The following is a 21,487-nucleotide window of genomic DNA, read 5'->3' on the forward strand; positions in this document are numbered from 1 at the left end:
CTCCGGAGGGAGCGGGGTCTTGCCAACACCTGCATTTTGCCCACTGAAATGAATGTCAACGTCTGGCTTCCAGACGGTGAGAGACTTCATTTCTGTTGTAAGGCAGCAAGTGCGTGGCAATCCGTTATGACAGCCACAGGAAACGAACACACAACCTGCTGAATACAAGCTGAGAGTCGTTGCTGTGTGCTCCTCAGCCTGGCTGGCATCCGAATGCCAGGAGATAATACCCCGAATCTTTCTCTGAAGCTTCCTTCTCCCTCCCCCTGTGTGATCCTCAGCATAAGAAAAAAATTGGGGTGTTCGCATTAAAAGCAAAAAGCACGGGTCCAGGATTTGGGGTTCATGGATTCAGACACAGCTCCATCACTTTTTTTGGGGTGCAACACTGAGCAAGTCACGTGAAAATTCTAGGTCTCCCTTTCCTGATCTGTAAAAAACATCATGATATGTCCTCTAGTCTTTGGAAAGATGAAAGGAGATAGTGTGCACAGACCCTCAGTAAACTATAAGGCATTATATTAATACACGGGAAGAATTCTGATTATTCTCCCTTCATTCTCTCCTTTGTACAACCAAAAGCATCCTTAAGCACCTAGTATAAGGAGAGCATCATGTTAAGTCACCCACAGGGAAAAGGAAGACACAATGCTGGCTGTCAAGGATTTGTAATCTTCCTGGGGAGACATCGCATCTACAACGTGAAGTAATAATCCAAGGTTGAAAAGGTTAGGTGCCAATAACATCAACATGACTACAGAGATAAAAGAGACCTTAGAGCACTGCAGTGCTGTGAATATCCAGTCCCCTTCCTAGGGCAGGAGTGTACTTCTCCACCCTCCGGAAGTCATGCTTGGTTATGTGACTTGCTTTGGCCAATGAAACGTGAGCAAACGTGTTAAAGGTTGTTTCCAGGCAGAAGTTTAAAGAGTCAGTGCATCTTTTCTTCCCGTGACCATGGCTGGCAATGCTCTAGTCCAGTAGTGACTGTATCATCAGCCTGGGATGCAGCATGAGTCACCGACTACCAGAAGCAATGCCTCCAGCAATATTCCTCAGACATTTAGCAGAATGAGTTGTTTTAAGCCACTGAGCCCTTTGGTTGTTACTGTAGCATAACCTAACCAGTGCTGACTGCTACAAAAGGTAACAGAGAGGCTGACAGAAGAGGCGGGACCCAGACTAGGCTCTGAGGATATCCATATCATATAATGCTTGACAGGTATGTTACAAAGTGATTCATGGGTCTCAAGGACTCACGTAATAACTTACTGTTCTACTTAATACACCCTATGAGGGCAGTGACTGTGAAGATCTCGTTCACAGCCAAATCCCTGTGCCAAGCACAGTGGCTGACACATAGTGGGGATAATAAATGAGTGTCTAATAAATCCCCAGAAAGGTAGATGGGACCATACAACACAGGAAGGAGGGAGAAAAGAAATTCCATAGCTTGATACCTCAAGGTAGGAATGAGGACGATGTGGCCTTGGGCATGAAGAAAGCCAACACAGACCACTGAAAAATATACAGGTACGATTACGGTTAAATTATAATTGTAAATCTTAAAAAAAAAGATGGTGCCCCTTCTGGATGATGACAGCCATTTCTATTCTCCTCCTGTCCTGATTAACATTCTTCTTTGGTATAATCTGTTCTAATAGCATGGTTCCAAGGTCTAAGAGGATGATTAACAACATTATGATTAAAAGTGACCCAAGATTTAAAGACTTAAGATTATACCATCTTTCTTTCTTTCTTTTTTTTAAAGAGTCACTCTAATTTCTACAAGATAGACATACTAAAACCTTAGCTTCTAAAAAAAATTTTTCCCTCCTTTTTATTTGCAACCTTTGACTTAGTGAATTTAATGAATAGGATTAGGTTTTATCTTCCTTAATAAATATCTTCTACAGCTTCTCTTGTGTCAATAAAAAAGACAAAGCAAGTCTTTAGCTAGAAGCCATATAGAGATAAACCAAGACATTTCCTTTCGGCAAGAAAGGGGCACAGACAATTACTCAAGGCCACCGAATTTGTGGGGACAATATATTAAGAAATTCCACACCATCCATTAGATGTAATGCTTTTAGTAATCACCACTTATCTGTGTAATGAGATCCTTGGTGGTAAGAAAACTAAGTCTGGCAAGCAAGTACCTTTAGGGCTGAGGTGGTTTCTGTGATACCATTCTTCTCTAATTCATGTCAAAAGCCACAAATGTCATTTGGATTGGCCAATAAATTTTAAGTGACTGTAGAGATATATTTTTAACTTTGCTGTTCTTTTAGCTGCTCTGGGATTTTACATAGGGGGAAAAAAACCCTCAAAATTCTCCTGTTGCAGAATGCATAGCATTTACCAATTACTGAAAAAGAGGGAAGCCAGGAAAAAAAAATCTGTATTTTAAACACCCTATTGGTTAATGGAGCACTTCAACTGGACTCTTAATTATTAAAATTTATATCCCACGTGCTTCAGGAAAAGATTAAGTGGTTTACAATAAAAGGCAAACATTGTATCAGGCTCTTAAATTAGAAAAGTGAAACTTAAAACCAAATAGAAGGAAGAAGTAGTTCTGTAAATCAATTAGGTTAAATATTAATTTGAACCGCATTCAACCATTTCTGATCCACAGAAAAAACGGCAGTCATATGGTTCAGTCTAATATTATTAGTGCAGTTAAGGATTTAATTTAACTTGAAACTTCCTGGCAAAAAAGCAAACATGACAAACTATGCAATTTTTACCATTAACCAAATTCTTTAAGAGAGACAATATTCACTGACTGCAAAAAAAGCTACAGTCATAAGAATATAACACTTTTCAGTGAAGTCATGGGGGGTGGCATGCTAAACTGTGTTAAAATACAGCTTTGTTAAAATTGATAGTTATCATTGAGAATCCCTAGATCACTAGGGTACTTCTAACCTGGCAGGCCCCAGAAATGCTGATCTTCTTCAAGTTCATTGGTATGAAGCAAATAATGCATTTTATGCTCACAAAGTGTTAAGTTCAAGATAGCCCGAAGCCTTCAACAGCTAAGCTGTGTATTTGGGCCTCTCTCTGAGAGCAAGACATTGCAAATACTATTTCCCAAAATGATTTGTCCATGGAATTTTTAAAAAATTAAATGACAGTTATTAAGCTGGTAGAGTGTTGCTCAGTTCAAATACTTTCTGGAAAAGTTAACCAAGATCAGTGTTATTCAAACTAGCATTAGCTGGTGGTAACAGATAGCATTTTAAAAGTTAAATAGGGGCTGGTGGGGAGGGGGGCAACCAGGCCAGGGCCAGGTGAGGGGCTGGCCCCTCTCACCTCCTCCTTCCCCAGGAGAAGGGGCAGAGCCGTCCCCCAGAGTCTCGGAGCCTGTCTGGGCTGGGGTGGAGGGTTCTGGAGAAATGGAAGGGCGAAGTGGGGAGGGGGAAGGGGGTGAGAGATGCAGACAGAGATTCTGGGAGCCTGAGACTTGAGAGGGACAGATGGGGAGGGTGAGCCAGGAGTGAGATAGACTAGGGAGGGATGGAGAGGCTAAAAGAGGAGAGAGAGGGGCACCGCCCGCCACCCCCACCACCCCCCTGGCACACACAAAAGTTAAATAAATAGAGTAGCAAGGAAAAAAAAAAGATAAAAGAACAGAACACACAATAAAGACGAGCATTGTGTGAAACTTCTGTTAATTAAATGTGAATAAAGAGGGGGAATGAGGTCATGCCATCAGCTACATTTCTTATGGGTTACAACAAAGACACTGAAAGCCAATGACAGAGAAAAACTGATGCCTATAAAAAATGTGGGGATTCACACAATAATTTTTAAAAATCTAATAACTGTCCTTGCAAAATTTATATTTCCTGTGGGTAAATGCACACACGATCGGCAAGTGAAATAAAGCTTCCTTCAGAATGCTGGGCTATAAGGCTCCGTAGGTTCTGGTGTGTCCCAGAGGAGGGAAAGCCTGCTTCAACAGAAGGAAGCAGAAAGGTTTCACGAAGAGGCTGTAGAAAGTGAACAGGCAGGACAGGGCAGCCTAGGGCAAGGGAGCTACAGGGCTAAGGCTGGGAATGTGCTCTCGCCCACTGTGCTGGAGGAGAGGCTGGGGGAGCCTGGAGAGAGGCAGCTGGAGTAGCAGGCAGGGGTCAGACCACATGTCCCCCCATGGAGTCCGGATTCCATCATGTAAGCAGCAAGAGAACACGTCTCCACCTGTCAGAAAGGCGACTGGGGCCGCAGTTGGCAGGTTATCTGGAGGGGAGTACCAGGCAACACAGAGGGAAAACTGGGGGTCAGGGATGGGGGTGGAGTGATGGGTGTAAGAAGTGGTAAGAAAAATTAGCCCAAACTTAGAAATAAAGGAAAAGGAGGGCTGTGGGCCTTTTCAGCATCACAGTGGACCAACATGTAATAGGCCCGCCTAAGGGTTGCTTCTTTCTCTAGTGCCGCGCTGTCTGCTAGGAATGTGAGGCAAGCCACGCAGGTGATTTTAGCTGTAGTCACATTCTTTCAAGAAAAGGAAAGAGAAGCAAGTGAAATTAATTTTAATAATATATTTTGATTTCATATGTCCAAAGAATTATCCTTCAACATGTAATCAACATAAAATGTTGTTGTAAGATATTTTACATTCTTTTTTGCAAAATCCTGGTGTGTATTTTATACTTCATAGCACATCTCAATTCAGACTGGCAGTATTTCAAGGGCTCAAGAGCCAACTGCGATGCCCAGCTCCAGGGAAATGTTATCTTTGACTTACTTTTTGCTAGTGACTAGGGCTCAGACTCTGGGAGGTTAGCTGTTAATTTATAGAAGATTAATCAGCTGCAATTAATTTCTGCAAATTTATGCCAAAAAAAAAAAATCCAGATGACCCCGATGGTACCAATTTTATTGCCAGTAGAACATTAATCCATTTGGTGTCTAATCTGGCCATCTATTTTAACATTTTCTTTTCTCTGGCTGCTGTTAGGATTTTCTTGCTGGCTTTAGTTTCAGCCATTTGAGTAAGATGTGCCTGGGTAGAAAGGAGTGAGTGAGTGTGTGTATTTAATTCATCCTGCTTGAGGTTCTTTGTGTCTCTTAAAAGCACCTCTGCTTCCTGGTGGCTTAATTAGCAATTTTGAAGATTCTCAGCATTTCTTATATTCCTTTGAACTGGCTTTGGTGTCCTGCTGGTTCCCTCAATCCTGAGTTAAATAAATCTTTGACATGTTACTCACTGTATTTTTTAAAACTTATATTTAAGACAGCCTTGTCGAGGTATAACTGGCATACAATAAACTGCACATATTTAAATACGTAATTTGATAAGTTTTGATATAGGTATACACTAGTGAAACATCACCATAATCAAGACAGTGGATCCGTAACTCCTAAAGATTCCTCTTGCCCTTTATAATCCTTTGCCTTCTGCCCTCTCCAGGTAACTGCTGACCCGCTGTCTGTCACTATAGATAAGTTGACCTTGCATTTTTTAGAAATTTATATAAATGAAATCAGAGTATATACTCTTCTTGGAGGGGGGAGAGGGTCTGGCTTCTTTCACTCAGCACAATTCTTTTGAGATTTAGCCACGTAGTTATACATATCAATAATTCCTTTTTTTTGGCTGCCAGTGAAATTATTTACTGACCTACTGAGCCTACAGAAATCATCTCAAACGGCTGGTATCTCATTGCAGTTTTGATTTGCATTTCCCTGATGCTGGGTGATGTTGAGCATTTTTTCACGTGTCTGTTGGACACTTGGAGGTCTTCTTTGCAGAAATGTCTGTTCATGTCTCCTGCCCATTTCTTAACTGGACTTTTTGTTTTTTGGGTGTTGAGTTTGATAAGTTCTTTATAGATTTTGGATACTAGCCCTTTACCTGATAAGACATTTACAAATATCTTCTCCCATTCAGTCGGTTCTCTTTGAGTTCAGTTGACTGTTTCCTTTGCTGTGCAAAAGCTTTCTATTTCGACGAAAGGTCTCCATAGTTCACTTTTTTTTTCTTTTTTTAAAAGATTTTATTTATTTATTTAACAGAGAGAGAGACAGTCAGCGAGAGAGGGAACACAAGCAGGGGGAGTGGGAGAGGAAGAAGCAGGCTCCCAGTGGAGCAGCCTGATGTGGGACTCGATCCCAGAACTCTGGGATCACGCCCTGAGCCGAAGGCAGACGCTTAACCGCTGTGCCACCCAGGCGCCCCTCCATAGTTCACTTTTGCTTCCCCGGCCTGTAGTTGATTCTTTTGTACTGCTGAGGGGATACTGGTTGTATGGCTATGCCATCATTTGTTTATCTATGCACCTGCTGCTGGATATTTGAATTGTCCCAGCGTCAGTTATTACTTACTGCACATACGAGAGCCTGTTTTTAACTTTCTGAAAATTATACTTGGATCTAAGCACTACGGAGACATAATCGTTAGGGCTTAGCCACTCCCTGCAGGTGGGGAAGGGAAGAGGACCCCAAGTTGTTGACTCATGCAGCTGATGGCAGACCCTTAACCAGAGTGGACTCAGGAGGAGTGGAGTGAATCAATGCATGCGTACACACTCAAACAAGTGAATGAATGCGTGAACCTAGAAAACAGAGGAGCATGGATAACTTTGAACATGGGGCTAGGTGTGTGGATGACACTCTCAGTTCTGACCACATGCAGTTGAACGGATATGGTTTGGTATTCCAGCAGCAGCTGTTATTAAACTAAGAGCAAGGGTGCCCTAGCCCTAGGTTAGCTAAGTAGGGCCCAAGCATACATAGCTTGTGGTATGTATCCAGTTAGGAGAGAAGCTTCTTTCAGAGGGACCTGAAATGGACAGCTGAATTTTTCGAGTTCAGACAGCTGTTTATAGATTCAGGAGTGACTTGAGCCTTCCTATTCTTATCCTGATCCCCATTCCAGTTACATGCAAAGACAGGGTGGGAGGGCTGCTGAGGGGCCAGAGCCAGAGGGGAGGGGATACTTTTGATCTGAACTAAATATCTATCTCGGACATTTTGTAATCAAAGAGGGGTTAACTCTTTTTAAAAAATGATATCAATACCTCTGCTGTGGCGCTCCAGGTGAAATTCCTACACAACTTCTCCCACACGGTCACTGCCTGGTTAGTTCGCCTCCTGGGACAGACCTGCTTTCAGTGCCCACAGAGAAATGTTTGGTTCTACCAAGTTTAAGATGGAGACTTAGATTTTTCCGGCTTTATCTCCAACAAGTCTGCACTTAGGAGTTCTCCCTTGGGGGGGGGGGTGGCAAGAAAGGATTAAGGGATCAGGAGGCAGGAGCCATGAATGATTTTCCAGTAAACAAAGGGACATTTCACTGCATCGTGCCCTGCTCCCTCCTGGGCTGGGCAGCTCAGGGTGCTGAGCGAGGGCCCATGAGCTCTGCTGAAGAACGATCTCCAGCAGGCCAGGGTGCTCTGTGCAGAAACAATGAGCCCCTGCCAGTGCAGGGGCAGAGGTGGCGACACGGGGTGGTGACAGGGCCAAGAGAAGCAATCTCCCGCAGAGAGGGAAAGGCAGCCCGTGCCCAGCTGCTTTCTACTCATGGCCGCCTTCTCCCAGCCCTCAGCCAGTCTGTTCTTCATGTCGGCAAGCCCCCTACTCCGCACCCCCGCAACCCCAATTTCCTTAGAGCCTCTAACTGTGCATCCCACCCCAACCTCCCCACCCCAGGACTTCCAAACATCTTCCCCTGTGACATGATTCCGGTGTAAAATATCGGACTGAGCGACGTTTTCTAGGTTTTATTTTTCCTATCTCCTCTCTCTGCCGCCTGATTCCCCCGGATATGTCAGCGGTGCCACATCAGGTCTGTCACCCACGCTGCGTTCTTTTATTTATAGTCAAAATGATCGTTCCCATGTTTAGAGAGATTGAGCCTTTCTGCTCTGAATGAAGTATCTGGCTCATGTCTTTATATTTGGCCTAAAGTCTGATTTAGTATTTCCACTCTCTGGCCCCTGTGTCCATGCCAGCCGGAGTCTGCTCCTGGGACATTTTACCCTCCGAGGCTGGGTCCTTGCTTGAGGTCCCTGAGTTTAATTCTTTTTTTTTTTTTTTAAAGATTTTATTTATTTATTTGACAGACAGCAGAAGAGAAAGCGAGGGAAAGCACAAGCAGGGGGAGCAGCAAAGGGAGAGGGAGCTGAGCAGGGAGCCTGATGCGGGGCTGGATCCCAGGACCCCGCGATCATGACCTAAGCCGAAGGCAGCCGCTTAACCAACTGAGCCACCCAGGCGCCCCCTGAGTTTAATTCTTAATTCCTGTTTTTGATTCCCTGTCTCTTCTCTTTTCTAAAGAGCGGTTCCCCAGGGTGCTCTTTGGGGAACAGCTTAGAGGGTAGGAACTTCCAGCTGAAGTTATAATGAAACGTAGCACACGGTGCCCACGCCCACGGGCTCGGTGCTGTAAGAGGGAAAGCAGGGAACATAACTTGACTGTCTTCTTGCCTAAAGACAGAGGCTAGTGAGCAGGAGGAGAGCAGGCACCTGTCCCAGTGGGAAGCTGGTGCAGCTCACGCTGACACGTATGACAGCAGCAGGAAGTCTCTGAACCCATTACTCATTACAGGATAATTTCATCCATTCTCACTCTTCTCTATTAAGAACTAACTCCACCAAACACAATTCATTCCCAGGATTTAATTCAAAGCTGTGATATTTAAATACCAAGGCTAGCTTAATAAGAGAGCTAGAAGACCAGAAAGCCATGGGTGGGGGTAGTGTCTAAACATCGATGTTAGCCTCTGAGGACGCTTCAACTCATCCGTCAAGACTCCCAGGAAACCAATATGGGACAAACTCCTAAAACTCGTGTAATTTCCTGAATGATAGGAGCATCTTTTGTTATGATATCTGGCCTTAGTCCTTGGTTCCCGACACAAGAACTTTTAAAACCTTCCTAATCTCCAGAGGGTATGGCTTTGTATGTTAATGATACGGCTGCCTTCCCTCTCTCCCAAGGCAGCTTTGGGGGGGGGGGGGCTGGTCACCGGAAAGACCAAGGTGTGAATAAAGGGCTGAACTTTCAGCCCCACTCCCAACCCCAGGGAGAGGACAGGGCTGGAGACTGAGTTAATCACCAATGGCCAGTGATTAAATCTATCATACCTACATAATGGAACTCCCATAAAAAACCCTAAACAACACAGCTTAGACAGCTTCTGCGTTGTTAAATGCATCCCAGGTGACAAGAGGGTCACATGTCTCAAACTCTCCAGGGACAGAAGCTCAAAGTCCTGTGTTCACAGAGCTTCTGGACCTTACCCTATATGCCTCTTCATCTGGCTGTTCATGTATATCTTTCATAAGCAACTGGCAGTAGTAAGTAAAGTATCTCCCTGAGTTCTGTGAGCCATTCTAGCAAATTATCAAACCCGAGAAGGGGTTGGGGGAACCTCTGAATTATAGCTGGTGGTCAGGAGTATATGAATGCCCTCCAGTTGTGACTGGCATCTGAAGTCGGGGCAGTCTTGAGGGGCTCAGCCCTTAACCTGGGGGGGGGGGTCTGTACTAACTCCAGGTAGTTACTGTCAGAGTTGAATTCAATTGTAGGACACCCAGAATTGGTATCTGTGGAGAGCTGGGGAATTGCTTGGTGTGAAAAACCCGCACATTCGGCGTCAGAAGTGTCCTGTGAGTAGTAACAGATCATAGGTGCTACGTTATGTTCTCAATCACTGGATTTATCACGAAGCCAAAAATCTTGGATGATTATATTTGAGTCAAAGCGTATAATGTGATGACTTGTGTATGAAAAGCAGCGACTGCCCATTCATCTGCAGTAACAGTAGTCTTTTACAAATTTATAACCACCTAATCATATATGGAGAATATACAATAGGCTAGAGACCAAGCTAGGCTCTGGGTCATAATAGTTAACTTCCTCTGCTCTATAAGACATTAATTCGTCTTTATATGGGTTGTTAGGCTATTTCTCCACTAAAACTACTCTTCCTTCTGTTCTTGGAATGCTCCAAGTATTCCAAGGAGATGATGGTGCTTTGAGGACCGACACAGAGAATTAGTGAGGCCAAGCATGATCGATCACCCTCACACTACATCCAGAAAGGCCCATTCCTCATCCGGCCTGGGACTCAGGGAAAGCATGAGATGAAAGTTGTTCAGGGATCATCGCCAGAATCTTCCACGCTCTCTTGACATGAGAACCTCAAGCACCCACCTCACCGGCTGGTGTCGAAACATGCTTATGAGAAATGCTGGATGATGCACTGAACCAGTTAGCAAAACGGATGACGCGTTCCGGAGGAGAAACTCTTGTCTTCATATGGTCACCAACAGGGACAGCGCTGCCAGAAAGTTCTGCTCGAAAATGCCCTCACACATTCCTTGAGGGAATCTTTGGACAATCACTTACAATGTCTTTTCTTAAAGGTTATTCTAAGCTGAAGGTATTAACAAGCATCCTAGCATGATTAATAGAAGGAAAGGAAGCCACTTCTAAAGAGATAAAATATAACTACAGTGTAAGTCAGCACAACGGTCAAGTAAATCCCGATGCCTCTGCTTATCATGGGGCTGTATTAAAAAGAAATTAACTCTAGAGGTCAAGATAATACTATGGCGTTGGGAGAGAATTATTGCTCTCCCTGAAGACTTTTCTCCCTGAGGCAAGACAGCACATACCCCAGATTAAAGTTCCATCAGCAGATCTTGGAAGTCTATCAATCTATCATTATGGTCTGGCTCAGAGAACCCTCTGACTAGATGTCATTGGGAAGCTCTCCATCCTCCCTACGGAGACCCTCCAATTACTCCCAGGGGAAGAGACAACGGCCAAGGGAAGAGAGATAGCTTTCAGATTAGCTCAAAAAACCAATAGGCCCACTCCTTCTAAATCCTTGCCACCTAGAACAGAAGGGCCCTTTATCACTGACAACTGCTACCAATTGAGGAAGGACGCCTCCTTGGCCCAAGTGCTGCTGTCGCCCACAGTGTGAGGGAGCTGACAGCACACTCACCCGCTTGCTCACAAAAGTGTGCTCTCTCTCTCTCACGCCCTCCCTGCGGCAGACACGTCTTCCGTGTGGAAGGGGCTGCCTCCTTTAGCCAGTGCTAATTCATGTTGAGGGTCAACGAGGGAGGGTGTAGGCTGGAGTCAGAAACCACCCCAGAGAGCTGGACAAAGAGAATGTCATGTAAAGAATTGTCCGTAGGTAACCACGAAGGCAAAAAGGAAAGGAGGAAACAGGAAGAGGTGATTAATGAGGCAACACTGCACTGGGGGGCCGGGGACTGCGACCTGCAGGGCTGACGGAACGAAGCACCGACTTGGAACGTGGAGGGCCCCACGGAGCAGAGTGTCTGGCCGGCGGAAGCGCGTTGCCAGGCTCTGCTGGCGGCTCCAGGCTGGAAGGAGGGGCCCCAGGGCCGGGCACCCGGACCCTCAAAGAGGCGCTCCAGCCGGTTGTGCTGGTGGCTCTGCAGGTGCGACAAAGCCCGTTCTGCACGTCTGTGAATGTTGGAAAAACTGCCAAGCAGAGTCAGAACGGACGCAACGGCTTTTCTAGGGCAACGCTCACAGAAACGGGGCGCGAAGTAGGGAGCACGGCTCTTCTTCCTCCTCCAGCCCTGCAGTGTCCTCCTAGCCGGAGCTTAACAGGTGGCGAACTAGACAAGAACACAAACGTGTTCTGCAGGGGCCGGGCCTCAGAAAGCAGAGCCCCCCACTGAGGGTGGCCTTGGAGCTGAGAGACAGCAGTGTAACAGCTGGCTTGCGGGAGCAGCAGGCCGTGGGCTGGGAAGGCTGAGGTGACTTGTCTTCAGACCCCATCAGAATGCTGCTTGTGTCACCTCTTCTCTTTCAGGAGTAGTTGGTTTTCACTTGGCGATCGCCAGCCCAGCTCCATTTCCCAGAGTCCCTTGCAGCTGTGTGTGGCCAATGGGATACGAATGGAATGTGTGAACCTATGTGAGGTGTGCAAGTACCAGGTCATTTTTTAACTTAAAGACAAGTCCCCTGGCCTGGTCCAACGAGGACAGCACTGGAGGATGGCCCAGCAACGACCTAGAAAGAGCCTGAGCCTGCACGGCACAGCGCTGCGCCGGGGGGCGGTGTCGCTCGTTGTAGACTGCTACAGGAGACCGTGTCTCTAGTGTTTCAGACAATGGACTTGAGAACACCTGGTGCAGCAGTCCAGCCATATCCTATCTGATATACAGAGGTTTAGCTCTAGGAACAGTATCAGGGCTGGGCAATGCTTACGAGTACCCCCGAGGAACGCTGGTGGAACTGGGGTACAGGTAGGGAAGGAGAGACTGTCAAAAAGGACCTTGCCTTTCTTACAACGACCTCTTATGGCAGCCACGAAGATCCTGATTCTGCCCTGCATGTATTGCTTTTTCTCTAAAGGGGAAGAGAGCATCCTGGGGCCCTTATGCCTGAGTCTCTATTCTTTTTCTAAACAACCCGCTAAAGATATAAAACACATTCCTAGCTCAAAGCCATACAAAAAGAGGTCTCAGGGCCACAGTTTGCTTTCAATTCACAGCTGTGGTCTTATCTCTTCAATTAAGAAGCCAGATCTCTAAGGACAGGGACCAGGCCATAGCATTCAAGGGTCTCCCTGCTGACCCCCGGTTATTTTAGACCATCTGTCATCTCTTGGCAGGATTCACAGAGGAGTCTCCTATTCGGACAGATGAAAATCTCAGGAGTCTGGTCCTTGCCCTGTCAGAACCAGAAGGCTCATCTGAGGTAAGTCCCACCCTCTGTCCTTAGTTTCCTAATCTCTAAATAAAGAGGTTGGAAGACATTGGTATTACACTGCTTTTTCTTTTCTTTTTTAAGATTTTGTTTATTTGCGAGAGGGAGTGAGAGAGAGAGGAAGACAGAGAGAAAGGAGAGCACACAAGTGGGAGGGAGGGGCAGAGGGAGCAGACTCCATGCTGAGCAGGGAGCCCGACACAGGGGCTCGATCCCAGGACCGGGAACATGGCCTGAGCTGAAGGTAGACGCTTAACAGACTGAGCCACCCAGGAGCCCCTAACCAGTGTGTTCAAAGGAAATCAAAAGACAACAATGGCAGGAAAACAAGAGCAAGAACTATGTGTAACAACAGTCTTCTAAAACAACTTAAACCAGGGTCCTGGTGGCCAAGACCAGGTGGGACTATCCTAAGAGATGAAAATGTTAAAAAAAAAAAAAATCAGTATACTCGAGACTCAATATATTCTTTATATAAAGGTTCCTCAAGATCTTGACCAGATAAAATAATTGTCAAAGATAAACTCATTTGGAAATTTACAAATAATCTATGACACCGTTTTTATTAGACATTATTCATCAAAAACAGAAAAGAGATGTATAAAGTATTCTCTAGAAAGAGTGGTTTTGTGATAACTATAAGCACCAATAATATCACAGAATCAGCATTTACCCTGAGAAAGTACTTTTTAAAAAGCACTTATGCCCAATGGCCGTGGTAGCTGCTATTAATTATGAAGGGATTTTATCTTCGTTCTAGCAGGCCCCACAGGTCCCCATTTATTAATAGTTACTAATTAAAAGTAATTCCAATTTTTCTTAAAAACAAGGATAGCAATCTAGTGCGGCCACTGATTGAATGAACGCGTTTACTGACCAGAGCAGCGGTTTCCTAAGTGTGTTCCACGTGACTGCATTTCCAGGAAGAAAAGGGCTCCAGTGAACATCAGCACAGGAAAACCTCGAAGAGGGTCCAGAGTAAAGCAGCCTGTGGCACTTTGTTTAACCCAGTGTTCCAACTGACCCTGGAATCTTTTTTTTTTTCTCAAGGAAAGCGTATCAACGTCTTACTTCACTAGTGCCCCCTGGAACACCGCTACGGAAGTCACTCGGGAAAATGCCACTTATGGGGTCTGAAACCCTCTGACGATCCCACCCACCACTTCCCTTTCTCATGCGAAACAGATGGAATCAGCAGATACTACTGCATGTTGGCAACGTACACAGGGATCTGTGTGCCCAGATCCTTTCCAGAAGACGGGTCCATATCTGCCACAAGGGAGGGGAGAGGCCCTGTTAAAGTTCCCCATGTTCAGAAATTACGTTTGCTTGCTTTGGATACCCTCTATTAAAAAACAGGGAGAAAGCTGTTTCCCCTGGTCTGAATGAGTTAGAAGAGAGCTGTGGCCAGCAGTCAGCATGGGCTTCCAAAACAGGCTCATGAAATCCTCCTCCCATCCTTGGAATGGCAGCCTGGCAGGCTCACAGAGACAAGAGGGTGGCACTCCGGTTGTCTGTCCCAGTCACCGGGGGCAAAATGGCAGCTCTGAGTCCCGGCGCCATTTGTACCTGTGAGGATGCCCTCCTTTCCATAGTGGGAGGCAGCAGAGAAGGTCAATTTGGGTACTCCCCGGTGCTGCCTTAGATTGGGAGTACCAGGCCTATGAAACTCCTTTTACCGATTTCCATGTCTGGGACCCTTGACATTTCTCCCACTGTGATGAAAAGGAGTCCGGGTACAGAACAGCCAAGAGAGAAAAGGTAGCTCTCTCTGCTGGGCAATAATGCCAATGTGCTCTAAAAAACACCACCATCGAGGCAGGCACAACCCTCAAGATCCAGGCAGAAACTTCAGCCCAGTCCAGCAACGCCCAACACCCCACGGAGAACCAACACCTGAAGTGATTGCAACCCTTTACGCCTCCATAAGAAGAGGCTTCTCTAAACCACCCTTGGGGATCAGTGTGGGGAGTTACAGCCAGATCCCCTCCTCACCCAAAGTAAACTCTCCCCATAAGCAATCTCTTCAGAGCAAATCAAAACCACTTGAACGCCTTCAGATAGTGCTAAACCCAAAATAACTATAAATTCTGAAATTACTTCGAGCCTTCAGTATACATACTTCATGTGAACCACATCAAGAAATCCCTTAAGAACCCCGGCAAACTAATACACTGCCCTGGTTTGATTTTTGGCGTGCACCTGACACCACTAACTGACAAGCCGATTATTACCGGGTTAGAGGGGAAGAAGGAGAATGGAATCTCAGGAGCGCCTGCTTGCAAAGCACATAGCAGAGGGTCAGGTAATGTAAGGGCTCGTTACTAGCATTACCGTGACAGCGGTTACCTTGATATTCACCAGAACATACAGCCCAAGACCCAGGGGCTCCTTGCTAAAAATAAAATCAGCAAGTCTTTCCTGGGCACCTAGACGGCTGGGCGGGGCTGGGCTGGTCATGTTAAGGGCTGCGTTTGTCACAATGTCTTTTCCTCATGTTTCATTAAATATATCTTTTTAGAATTGAGAGAGAGAGAGAGAGAGAGGGAGGGAGGGGGGGAGGGAGGGGAAAAAAAGAAATCCCCTAAGAGATTCCATTTTCTCAGTAAGGAAAGTTACAAAGGAATGCAAAATGGGCTCATTTTCGCAAGCAAAATGAAACACTTTTATGTTTTATTCATGCAAAGTGAAAACCCCTTTCCTTTGCAGCATTACAAATTGAATTTGCTCTTGTAAATTGCTGTAAAAAAAAAAAAAAGAATCAAAACCAAAAGAAAGTTAAAAAAACAAAAGCAGGAATACAAAGGCCCCTTCTTCTAGGGAAGGAAAACTCAGGGGACCAATGGGGAGAAATAGAACCTTGCACTAGCAAACATACTTTTTTAATTTACTGCTTCTAAAAGCAATCCAACTCAAGGGCCCCCCAACCCACTGCAGGAACTTGAGGTCCTGACAGCCAGTGTGGAACCCTGAGGGAATTTCGAAATTACACTTCTCTGTTAACACTGAGAAAGAATAAGAAGTGGTTTCAAAAACATGGCTAACCCAGCCCACATTTCAAAAACATAAGCAAGACAATGTAACCGAATTTACACTGCTACCCCTGGGAGGCAGGTGTGGGGGGCCCTTCTTGCCTTGTAGGATAACTGTATCAAATGATAAACTGTCCTTGAACCCTCCCCGAGGTCTGACCCCTCCCACATTCACCCTGTCTTTGAAAGGAAGCCGTGTAATTAGCAGTATCTGCTCGTGTACATTCCCTTCGCGAACCAAGAGCTAACATTTGTTAGGCATTTGCCACGTCTCCATCCCCGTGCCAGTTACCATAGATACACAAGGGCGCATATAGACACATGCTTTGTGGTCCCTCTTATGATCCCCATTTCACAGATGAGAGAAACTGAGGCTCAGAGCTTGAATACTTTTGTCAGCTGGAGTTCGAATCTTTTCCTCTCTGAACTTGTGGCACTTGGCCTCACTTTAAAAAACGGGGGAGGCTGAAAATGTCATCAGTGAAATCCGCTCACAGCCTAAACTTAAGAGAACACAACTCCATCTAGTTGTGCATGTATATAATGATCTTCACTGTGGCTCCTGTCTTAAAAGCAACCCTAGGGGACACAGACCAGGGAAGGATTGAGCATCTTACCCTTCCATTAAGGCTAAACGCTTTTAATGATGAGCAAACATCATCATTGGGTATTTTCCTTGTAAAGTTCATCAATTCATGTCAACTCGTCAACTGCAGTGCTATAGCTCTGCCAAGCAAGTGAATGACAGGTGTGTACGCATAAATTATCCACTCATTCCTGCCCCCCCCCCCCCCCGCGCCCGCCCCTGTGCACCTGGCCCAGCTGTCACTGTCCATCACTCTGCGACAAAAGCTCAAAGACACAACTGTGCCTCCAGGAAGGTTTATCCAATCAGCAGCCAGAAGACACTTCAGCCTTCTCTTTTGCAGACTGTTTCTTAAGTCTGGCTATAGCAAAAATGCTGGTTCTGAGATTGAGGAGTGCATAACCATTTTCCTTTCTGGCTTGGGACTTGGAACTCCATTAAAAGACTGCTGAACCCACAAATGTCCAGCCTTGGTAGACAAAGGCTGGGTGGGATAAGCCAAGGCACAGCCCCCGAGAGAGGACCACATGACCCAATAAACTAGAATGCCCAGGAATGGAACCACAAGCCCAGCAGAGTCATCTCTCTGTCGTCTGGGATTTTCACCTGTTTTTGTCCATTTTCAACAAAGCAATAAGTAATTATCCTATACCTGATCCCTGGGTACTTTAAGAGTTGCCAAAAACGAACTGTAATTCAAGAGCTAAATGCATTCAGTGTAGCCCAATTATTTAACAGTGGTATCTAAGTATGATGTCTGCAATAACTGCCATTTTATTATTTAGAATATATATGTATTTGAACTTCCTTATTTCCAGACATCCTGGAGAACAGACAATTCACTACACATCTAAGAAGTACTTGCTCTAAATAACACATTTTCAGTAGAATTTCAGAAAAACACACATTGAATGGAATTTTGACATGACTGGGCATTTCAAATGTTAACAAAGTTCGGCCAACCCCAAACGCTGGAAGTTCCTGCTCACCGTGGTTTAATGACCTAAAGGTTGTGGCACAACCTCTCCCTTCGAGCAAGCCGTCTAAGAAGGAAGCACCGCGAGGAGGGCTTCTGAAATGGCTAAGATGAACCCAGACTGCAGAGAAGAGGGGGGAAATGGGCAGGGGTCCAGAGAGCATGGGTGAATTGGCAACTCAGATGAGGAGCATGAGCAGGAGGAGAAATACGCAGAACTCGAAGACAGGATCCAGAGCTCACAACAGGTCTGAGGTTCAGAAACCAAGAAGGGAAGCATTTTGGAGGGATTAGGAGGCAAGGAGAGAGATGTGCTTTCATTCTCTACACTTCTAAGGACAGTCTATTGTCCCCTTTGACATTCCGTGACACGCAACAGCAGCGAGACCATGCTTCGGTGCTGAGGTGACAGGAGGCGGTAGCACCCCCGGGTACTCACCGGCCGTTGTCGCGACCCACACCCCACACGCGGATGCTGGCGATGGGCTGAGAGTGGAGCACAGTGCGGTCCATGGGGTCCACCAGGCTGAGCGTGTCGTTCTCCAGGATCAGGTACATGTCTTTCCCCTGGGATTCAACGAGAAAACATGGTTTCTTCCTCAGGAAGCTACACTTGGTAACACAGCTTTCTAGGGACATCGTTGCAATGATCAAAAGAAGCCACCCTTCCAGTCTGTGATTTGTTTTCCTAAGAGAGCAACATCCTCTCCTGACGAAAATATGCATAAATCTTTCATATGCCTCGCACATATCCAATTCCTCTCTCCCTCTCTGCGTCCTCTGAAATGTGTCCCTAGCCTGCCTTCCAGCTGGCTCTTGTTTTTAATTATTTACAATTCTGAATCTTGACTCTGAGAAAAAAGGCTAATGGGAGGTTCCCTGGAGAATCTGGTCCTTTGCTAACGCCAGGCCTGTCCTTTTCATAACCCGTGTCTCTGTCCCTTCCTCTCCAGTTAGACCCTGCCAGGCATGCCCCCGACGGCCTTCCCACAACCACGACCGTCCCATTCCTCCTCGGCATTTGCAGCACCTCGCATCTATGTGACCTGGCTGACAAATCGCATTTGTGACTCGCGCGGTATTACAGCAGCTAATGTTTCTAGGACCTGATCACTTCTCAGATATTATGCCACGGGCTGGGGACACACTGGTTCGTGATCTTTCCAACTTGTTCTGAGAGCTTGGTGTAGTCATTATCTCCGATTAGCAGATAGGGAAACTGAGGCTTCGAGGTTAGGCAACTTGTGTCAGGTCTGACCCAGAGGCTGGGAGGCCTTTAGTGACATGGACCCTATCGTAATACCAGTGCGGGGGAGGCCGCGGCTTCTCACTGCTTGCGTGGCTCTCGTCTCCCCACATAGGTTGGCTCTCTGGGGACAAGAACGCTAGACTATTCAACTTTATTCTCCTTGTGATTCCTCGGGCATAATTTGAGAAATGATTAAACATCTGCTGTTCACCAAAGGACAGTGTCTCCTTTCCTCCGGCCTTAGCTGAGGCCAGCAGCTCGGTGGTCTTCAGGAGATGTAAGATCGTTGAGCCCCAGAGAGCTGGGAACAGGGGAGAGGGCAGGTCCCAGGTCCCGCCAGTGCCAAGCAGGTGATGCGCTCTGGAATAACTGAGAGCTGTTTGGGTGAACTGATAGATGTCTGGTGCCTTTTCCCCTCTCTCTGCCCTTCCCCCAGGAATGAAGTATTGACCGCAGCCTAAGGGATCTTCCTCTAGACCCGCGAGTGAGTGGCCCCCAGGACAACTCCCATCTGGTCACCGCCACCCCATCTCCGTGCAGCTGCTCCACGGCAAACACCTTGCAGATACTAACAGGCTCCGAAAGCCCTTGTTTTAATGCTTTATGGGACGTTACCCATGGGGAGGCCTGGGCCCCCTCACTGAGTGGAGTGATGCACTTCCTTTGGGCTAACTCCGCTTAGAAACCCCCGCTGGTCCTCCCAAAGGTCACGGAGACTGTCTTCATTGGTTAATTCTACTGACCCCCTCTGCATTGTTGGACGGAACCAAGGACGACTTCCAGCCGGTAGTCCAAAATGAGAACGGCTGGTTGAGTGTGGAGTGTCCCTGAATGAAAATACGGCATGGCTTCCGTGGAGTCATTCAGCACACACACATGTCTTCCCAGCACATCCTATCGCTTTTCTCGTCAACACACAGCAGCTCCTGGTTGACCATCGTAAAGTCTTGCTAATTGGTTTTTGTTACCAAAATAGCGACGCTTACGCAGCTGTCATCCACAGATGAGACACTCATCCGACAGTCATGACTTTATCTTCAGTCAGCCACTCAACAGATATTTAAGGAGTTGTGTTGTACGTGGTGGGCTTGGCAAAAAGGCAGAGCTCATCACCCTCAGTGTTGAGCTCTACTTATACACTACGAGCTAGAAGCACTGCCTGAAGAATGGAGAATTCATTGTCCAGAAGGAAGAATTGAGAAAAACAGGAATGGCTTAGAGGGGCTAACTAGGGGGAAGACACGGAGGATTTTCAGGCATGGCTGTCACTTTGCCCTATATTTCCATACGATGTTCTCTCTCCTGTAGGTATCCTGCCAATTGTAGATTCCTTTAGAGTCTTACTAAGCTCTTCCAAGTACCTGGTGGCAAGTCCTCGGTGGTATTCATCAGCCATTCACACATTAGTATGAATTATGCCAACCCTTCTTCTAAATCCTAGCTGAGATTTGTTCTTTTGGTGGAAGAGCATTTTGACTGAAGGAGAGTGAAGGCAGGTAGATAATATGGTGGGAAAGACATGTCCGGGTATTTGGGTGGGAGGGGGAGCAATGCAGTGAAAGCACGGTAAAGGCAGACACCAAACAGACGTCCTTTCCTTGGACAGGAGAAAATTCTTCCTTCTTTCTCCCTGTGCTTGAGATCTAAAAGTCTGGATGGCAATACAGCTCAGCCCCATTCTAAGGTGTAGACTCTTCCATGGACAGCCTTGGGAACGTCCCTCCCATTTTGACGTGCTGCTCGGGGCTCCAAACAGCCCCATCAAAGAACTGTCAATGCTCTGTATGAACTGGGCATGGTTCGGGAGCAGGGGACTCATGTAGCAGGCACTATTTCAAGACGCTCCCGAAACACCTGTTCTACAGGTCTCAGAGCATGGCAGGCATACAGCTTTTCCTGTTTGACATGAATTTTATACGAACTTGGTATTTTTACTTATTACTCTCCTTTTGAAATGATGTCAACAACATTTCAAAAACAGAATTACCTTGTTCAAAGTGAGAAAGATTATACAGTGATCTATTCTAAAAACTCAGGTATAATATTGATTTTCCGATTATACATAAAGCAGAGTGCGTTATAAAAGGATAGTGGGTCAACTTTCAGCGTACAGGGACATCAGCGTTTTTGTGTGTATGTGTAGGGGTCACATTCCCCTTTGAGGACATACTTTTAGAGAACATCTCTTTTCCTGCTTATATAATGGTGTGTCCAGTTTTGCATGCAAGCTTAGGGGTTTCTGGGCCCTAGCACCCATCCATACATCCCTGGGACTCGGGGATACCGGTCAGACCCCGTCATGTAGACACAGACAAATGTTCTCTCGCAGGGCCCAGTCTTCACCGGACCTAGCAGGGCGAACAGCTAAATCAAAGGGTACACCATGCCCACATTCCCTGTCTTTCTGGGCAAATGCACCTGATAGATACCCTCAGGATCACATCTCGCAGAGCTCTGGGGGTTTGGGAAGCACAGCAGAGCGTGAGTGAGCCTGCTGTTAATTCTCTCCCCGTGTTACTCACCTCTCCCCAGATGCCGACTGTGTCCCGGATGTCGTTTTTGCAGTAAGAAAGCTGTCTGATGCAGTTGTTGACAGCAACGCTACTTTTGCCAGGGGCGAGGTCCTCCTCTGCCATTTCCACCCATCCCAGGGAGCGCACGGCGAAACACTGCGAGACAAAGCACAGGGCATGAAGGCACGCACCGACCGCAGCCGATCTGCACCACCTTACAAATTCCCTGCAGGCTATGCCCAATGCACCTCCAATCACTCCATAACGTCCGGTCATTGAATGCAACAAACGAATCCTCTAGAAAATTAAACCTTGACTGCCTTTTGCTATTAAAAAAATGTAGTGATGGGGCGTCTGGGTGGCTCAGTGAGTTAAGCATCTGCCTTTGGCTCAGGTCATGATCCCAGAGTCCTGGGATC

The 21,487-nt window shown here is 46.4% G+C and overlaps 1 protein-coding gene across 23 annotated transcripts in view; it reads right to left on the reverse strand.

Moving 5' to 3' along the window:
- Positions 1–21,487, reverse strand: part of APBB2 (amyloid beta precursor protein binding family B member 2) — a 357,775-nt gene that overhangs the window by 49,429 nt on the left and 286,859 nt on the right. For all 23 annotated transcript variants that reach the window (XM_048212057.2, XM_048212053.2, XM_026508789.4 and 20 more), the window contains 2 exons: positions 21,078–21,224; positions 17,746–17,873 (listed from right to left, as the gene is read on the reverse strand). In XM_048212057.2, coding sequence (XP_048068014.2) covers positions 17,746–17,873; positions 21,078–21,224 — 275 coding nt within the window. The remainder of the gene's footprint in view (positions 1–17,745; positions 17,874–21,077; positions 21,225–21,487) is intronic.

The sequence above is a fragment of the Ursus arctos genome, unplaced genomic scaffold (genome assembly GCF_023065955.2).
Source record: "Ursus arctos isolate Adak ecotype North America unplaced genomic scaffold, UrsArc2.0 scaffold_9, whole genome shotgun sequence".
NCBI classification, from domain to species: Eukaryota; Metazoa; Chordata; class Mammalia; order Carnivora; family Ursidae; genus Ursus; species Ursus arctos.